We start from the raw sequence: 6000 nt of genomic DNA on the forward strand, positions 1-6000 counted from the left end.
TTTCGCTACCCACCTATATTTAGGCACCAATGCTACTAGTTGGTTTGTTTTACTGTTGTAAGCCACGTCATCACTTGCCACATGGTAGTGCCTGCCCACGGTTCTATTCTCTGTGTACCACAAGTTAGGTGTCACACCGTGTGACAAGAAATCCTAACTTTCATGTTTATTTACACTAGTTTAAAAATTCTAGACAAGCTATTTCTTAAACATCTTTTATACATACATATTGGGAGAAATCTATGGCTTTATGAGATATACACATGCGGCCATGCTATTCTTAGACAATGAAAGCCCAATTTAAGCAAAATTAGTTAAGGCTTGGCACAAGATTAAGATACACCTTTTACAAGATTGAGGTACACCTTTTACAAGGTTAAGATAACCAATCATTAGCCCTTCACCAATTTGCAAGAAAAAACACCACCTTTGAGATCTTTTGCATGGGTTGTAGGGTCTTCTATCAGCCACATTGCAAAATAACTTGGAAACCATGACCTTCAAGAGTTGACTTCAGCACTTGAGAATGAAGCACAAGCATAGTTGTCAAGACTTGGTAGTGGCAAGGTCCCAACCCCTTCCTAGCGTGTTTGCCCAATATCAACCCCTTCACTAATTTGCAAGAAAAAAAGAAAAAACACCACCTTTGAGATCTTTTGCATGGTTGGCAGGGTCTTCTACCAGCTGCGTCGCACAATAACTTGGAAATCATGACATTCAAGTGTTGACTTCAGCAGCACAAGCATAGTTGTCAAGACTTGATAGTAGTAAGGTCCCAACCCCATTCTCATGTGTTTGCCCAAAAGGTGCCACTGTCAACCCGTTGAGACGTTTGCATCCCAACCTGCCATCCAGCCCTTGCCAACGTTATCGACAGGTAATGGAGCCAAACAGAAGCAATCAAGTTCTAGAAAGGATTACTCCAATTTTGGGTTCGGGGAAAAAAAAAAAAAACCTAGTTCAACATAATTTCTAGAACCTAAAGTGCACAACAATGTCAACAGTGCCCACATTAGAAAAATCACGGAGTCCCACTAGCTCATAATTTTGCAATACCCACTTCATCCCCTGAGATAAACACATTTTGAGCCATCAATCACGAATGAGAAGAAATTTCGGCCACTCCATTGCTGAGCACTCACAAGCACCAGCAACCACTCATCAGACACATTAAACTCCATGTTCAGCATTAGTCACCGCTGCCATCATCTTCAAAACAATGGAAGGGCTGGAAGCTGCATTCACACCTAGTAGGCAACACTTGATACTCTGCTCAGAGCCAACCTTTGTGTTCATGCCAGTTTACAAATGTCAAATATACCTGAACCCAAAACAGACACCCACATGACATCAACACCTAGCATGAACTGCATCTCCAGCAACGGCCTTTGTGACATCCCACCAAACCAAGCTAGAGAACCCACATCTGAGTCTCTGCAGGCATCAAAGTGATGGGCATGTATGTGCTAGCACAAACTCATGTTGCATGCCCATCAAAAGCACGGGTCTTACACAACCTTCAAATGTTGCATTGAAATTCCACTGATCTTCTCAAGTCAAAGGCAGCTATGAACATCAGCTCAGAAACAAGATGAGCATTGACATGATGCAAACCAGGCCTTAAGACACTATGCAGCCACCAGTGCAACTCCTCAAGCCCCTACTATCATCAGCAATTGAATATAACCTTGCAGAATCGCTTGATGGGTTACACGAAACTCAGCAGCAGAAAAAAAAAGCGAGCTTATCAAGTAGGCAAGAGAGAAATGCTCCAACGAAAAATCATTTCTACTGTGCACCCAACCAAAAAAAAAAAAAGGGCAACGCTCTTAATTCTTTGATCAACTAATTGAGGACAAACAAGCCTCCACTTCTCTTCACAAGTTCCTTGCTTTTCTAAACATCACTGAACACTCCCTCCTAACCCATTAATCACCTCAAGCTCTGCCTCTCTTTAAGGTTGTGCTCACAAGACACCTCCCATGAATTTTATGCGTGTCCTTGAGACAACACAGACCTCAAAAAGGTACAAAACCTGCACTTGCAAAGTTTCAAGGAGAGAAGCTTTAATGTTTATTCATTGAAGCAGTGAGCGTGATCAGTCTCAAAACATACCCATACAAGCTAGACTCTTTAAATCTGATGATACTTTCACTCTAACTGCAGCCATTGACAAGTGACTTCACGCCTCATCCATGTATGCCTGCCCTTCTTCTGGTAAAAATTGACTATACATCCCAAACTTATATTAAAAAAACCTTGTGCATAGAGGCTATCATTTCTACCCGTCATCTATGGGCCACCATGACTATAGATGACCCATCCACTAACTTGACTCCTTAAATTAAAACAGCACCACTCCTTTCCTACAAGCTCTGAATCAAGGAGACAACTCTCTAAATAATAATTTATATGAGAAATAACTGTAAAAAATACAGGTTCCTGCATGCCACAGCCACGGTATATACTCTCCATAATGCTTCACTCAAGAATGTTAACATCTTGTAACCACCCAACTTGCAAGACATCATGCATTTGACCAAAATACATGTTTAGTCCATATTCACCCCCCATGACACTCATTGTAGATGTGTTTTGAGCCGACTGCAGCCTGATCCTCTGATGAGGTAAACCCTGCTTTGCTGTATCAATCGGGCTCCAAATCGACTAATTTGATCAAAGAGATAGAAAAGTGGATGCAATCCTGAAATCCTAAAGTTTAGAATAAATATGAGTATTTGAATCCGGGAGCTTTGCTTGCAAATCCTATCAGCTGTAAGCGCATCCGATAGTGCAGCAATGGTGAGTCAGCTCAGTAGTTGTTCCACCAATTGCTGGTAAGCCAGCACTATTCTGGCCCACACATATCCAGACCCATCTGCTACCCACCTTGCTCAACCCATTGCCCAAATCAGTTGCCAATTTGCAGCCACATATTGCCATCCAAGCTGCTAAGTGTTGCATGCTAAAGCAAGGTCTGAAGTAAGTCCTGCATAGTGTTGCTAGTTGCCTACCTACAAAGATTTCTCCCACATGCTCAGGGCGAAAACTCTTGTTCCTTCAGTTGTGAGCCTTTGTTTCTCTAAGTAGTGCATTTTCCAGCCTTCATTTGGAGTTACTGATCCTTGACAGGTTGAAGTAGGCAAGTTTCAAGAGTTTCCTTCCACATATTCAGCAGACACAGCAGCACAAAGGCGGTCAAAGCAACAAGATTGGCTTCTGTAAGCAAATACACTCTCATAACTTAAAGGTCAGAATACAAGGAGTTATGCAATTTTAACAATAGATATGGTTTCCAATGCTTTATAATTTGTACTAATTTTCTCAGTAATGCAAAACGGTGGCCAGAGCTGGCTCATTGTAGGCTTGCAAATCATTAAACAGCTTTTGTCAAAAATTTGTTCCTGATGGTAATGCTGGGCATTGTACCCATTGCCCAAGTAAAATGAAAGCAGCCACATGGAGCACATGTATCAATGGCACGATAGCTCTTAATGAAGTCAGGATCTTTGTGAGTCATTGGAAATTTACTGTAACGCAGTTGTACCAACATATATCAATAAGGTCCAAAAAAAAGATAGAGGCGTACTTTTATAAATCAACAAGGTCAAAAGTGATAAAGAAAATGATGTCTCCAGAATGTAAAAACACCTTCAATTGTTCCTCTAGTTCTTCTAGCTTCCGCTGGTGAAGTATGGATTCCTCTGCTGCCAATTCAGCTAACTCCCTATCACCTGAATCCTTCAACTCTAACAGCCAATATTCAAAACCCACACAATCGGTTAGGGGCAAGGAACAACACATAAACCTCGTGGGCTTTTGGCAACAAAGCTCGCAAAGATTATCACACCTTTACTTTCTTCCAGCTGCGTTTGGCAATCCTTGAAAATTTCATAAGTTGTGACTACCTATAATGAGAGAAAAATTAGTACATAGTTGCCAATTAGAGTGAGTGTATTTGATCATTGAAGACTAGTATTAACCTCCTCTAGTTCTGCCACTGATTTTGCGATCTTTTGATATTCGCTGGGATTGCCAGCTACTTCAGGATCAGCGAGTCTTGCCTGTACTACCCCCAAAAAATAAATAAAGAAAACCCCCCACCCCCCAAAAAAAAAAAAAAAAAAAAAAGATCAGAGTTTACGAACGAAAAAACACTGCAGAATCCCAAGTGAAAGGTTTCAAGATTAATGAACATATCAATTTTTTGGAAATTTTCAAAGATTTGACTTCGAGTAGGTAGAAATTTCAAAGAAGTAACCTCACCGATAATTCTCTATATGTACGCTCTGCTGAATCTAGTTTTGCTAACAGATAAGGTTCCTGCATAATTTTATTTTGATTTTTATAAATCATATCAACATAGAAGGCATCAAAGATGAGCTAGGTTTGAGGGCAGGCAACTCACAGCCATGCAGGTAACCAGCCGCCTATTCCTAAGTGTGAAACCACGCCAGCCGCTGCTCTTGATGGTCAGGAAACCACTGCCCCACACGGAGGAGCAGCCCGCAAGGGCCACCGCCCCAATCCTAGCACGTTCGGGAGGGTGTGCGCAGACGGTAGAGGGAGTGCAGATCGGTATGGGTTGCTGTGCGTGGGAGCAGCGGCAGCAAAGGGTGGAGCAACACCACCCAGAGACCAGGGCCATTGCCATTTCTCCAAGTTCCGATGGATGAAACCACTCACTCAATTCTTTTTTGGGGATAGACTAAAACAACTAGCTGCCATCGTTTAAAACACTATAACATCAAGCTGGCTACTAAACATTCTCAATTATCCTTTAGGGCTTCAACTCAAAACAAGTTGCTACCATCGTTTTAAACACTCCAAAGCACAAGATGAGAGAAATCCCAACACATCACCTCAAATCAAGAGAGACAAATTAGAGTATGGTTATAAAACCATAGTAGAGGCGCTCGACTAAACCAAAGCACAACATGAGAGAGAATTTCCAACATATCACCTACACAATCGAAAGCCCGGGAGGTTAAGCACGAGGTCGAGAAAGTCAAAAGCCGAGGAGCACGAGGTCGAGGACACTACCATCATTGATCGACGCCTTCATGACGTTGGCCAACAGGACACGCGTCAAAAAGCCCGAGGGACCCTCTAGCAAGCACGCGACCCAAACACCATACCGAGTACTAGAGTTATAGTTAAAGCGCCAGCTCAACTAATGTTAACGGCGGCCATTGATGACCCACCTAGGTGATAGCTTCCGTACTTATGCCACTGGCATGGTTGGTAAGATTATGATTAATATGTCGCCAATGGATGACAGGCTATGTGACACAGCCACTTTGGAGTACTAGAGTTATACCATAGTTATAGCGCCAACTCATATAGTCGGGTTCACACTATAGACTGACATTATATGTTGTTATAGGCGAGTACTTTTCCTTTATGTATGTACTCTTATCTTTTAGTTATATGGTTATGGGGAAGAGAAAAAGATAGAAGAAAATTCAACCCTCCATCTCTCTTATGTCTTGCACTCTCTTGTGTGTACACGTGTTTGCTTGCAAGAAACTCAAGCTCTCCCTCTTCCCCGCATTTTCTTTATGGTATCAGATCTCCGATTCATGTGAGAGCTAAGAGGCAAGCAAGAGGCAAGCAAGAGCAAGAACAAGCAAGGAAGGAAGCGGTACATGGGTAAGAGCATCATTATCTCTTCCTCTTCTTATTTAGGTACAACACCCCTCAGTAGCTCCGGGAGCAAGACATCTCTAATTGAGGAGCTGTCTTCACAGGCTTGGAGGTGCATGTGTGGTACGCAATACTTCGTACTAAAATTTTATAGCCAGAATACTACAAGGTATTTTCAGGAAGTTCTGGTAGAGAACTATCTCTGGTCAAAATCTGGTTATTACAGTGAGAGCCCGAGTACATTCTGTCAAGAGGGTGTATGTGTTTGTTGGGCACTCAGACGGCCCGAGACTAGGGGTCCTGTGTGCATGAACGTTATGTAACAGAAGAGCACAACACAAAGCCCAAGAGATC

General features: G+C 42.3%; 1 protein-coding gene across 4 annotated transcripts in view; it reads right to left on the reverse strand.

Moving 5' to 3' along the window:
• APG3 (Peptide chain release factor 1) overlaps positions 1–4791 on the reverse strand; it is a 44986-nt gene extending 40195 nt beyond the window's left edge. For 2 of the 4 annotated variants that reach the window (XR_015267980.1, XM_086812924.1), the window contains exons 1-5: positions 4409–4785; positions 4267–4323; positions 3984–4064; positions 3851–3908; positions 3652–3749 (exon numbers count right to left, since the gene is read on the reverse strand). Coding sequence is in view for 1 of the 4 variants with exons in the window: in XM_086812924.1 (XP_086669050.1) it covers positions 3652–3749; positions 3851–3908; positions 3984–4064; positions 4267–4323; positions 4409–4654 (540 nt within the window). In the remaining 3 variants the exon portion in view is untranslated. Of the gene's footprint in view, positions 1–3651; positions 3750–3850; positions 3909–3983; positions 4065–4266; positions 4324–4408 lie in introns of all 4 variants that reach the window. The other 2 variants (XR_015267979.1, XR_015267984.1) reach the window with 2 other exon arrangements.
• Between the last annotated feature and the right edge of the window lie 1209 nt (positions 4792–6000).

This window comes from Cibotium barometz, chromosome 2 (assembly GCF_041138505.1).
Source record: "Cibotium barometz isolate CiBa-2024 chromosome 2, ASM4113850v1, whole genome shotgun sequence".
Lineage (NCBI taxonomy): Eukaryota > Viridiplantae > Streptophyta > Polypodiopsida > Cyatheales > Cibotiaceae > Cibotium > Cibotium barometz.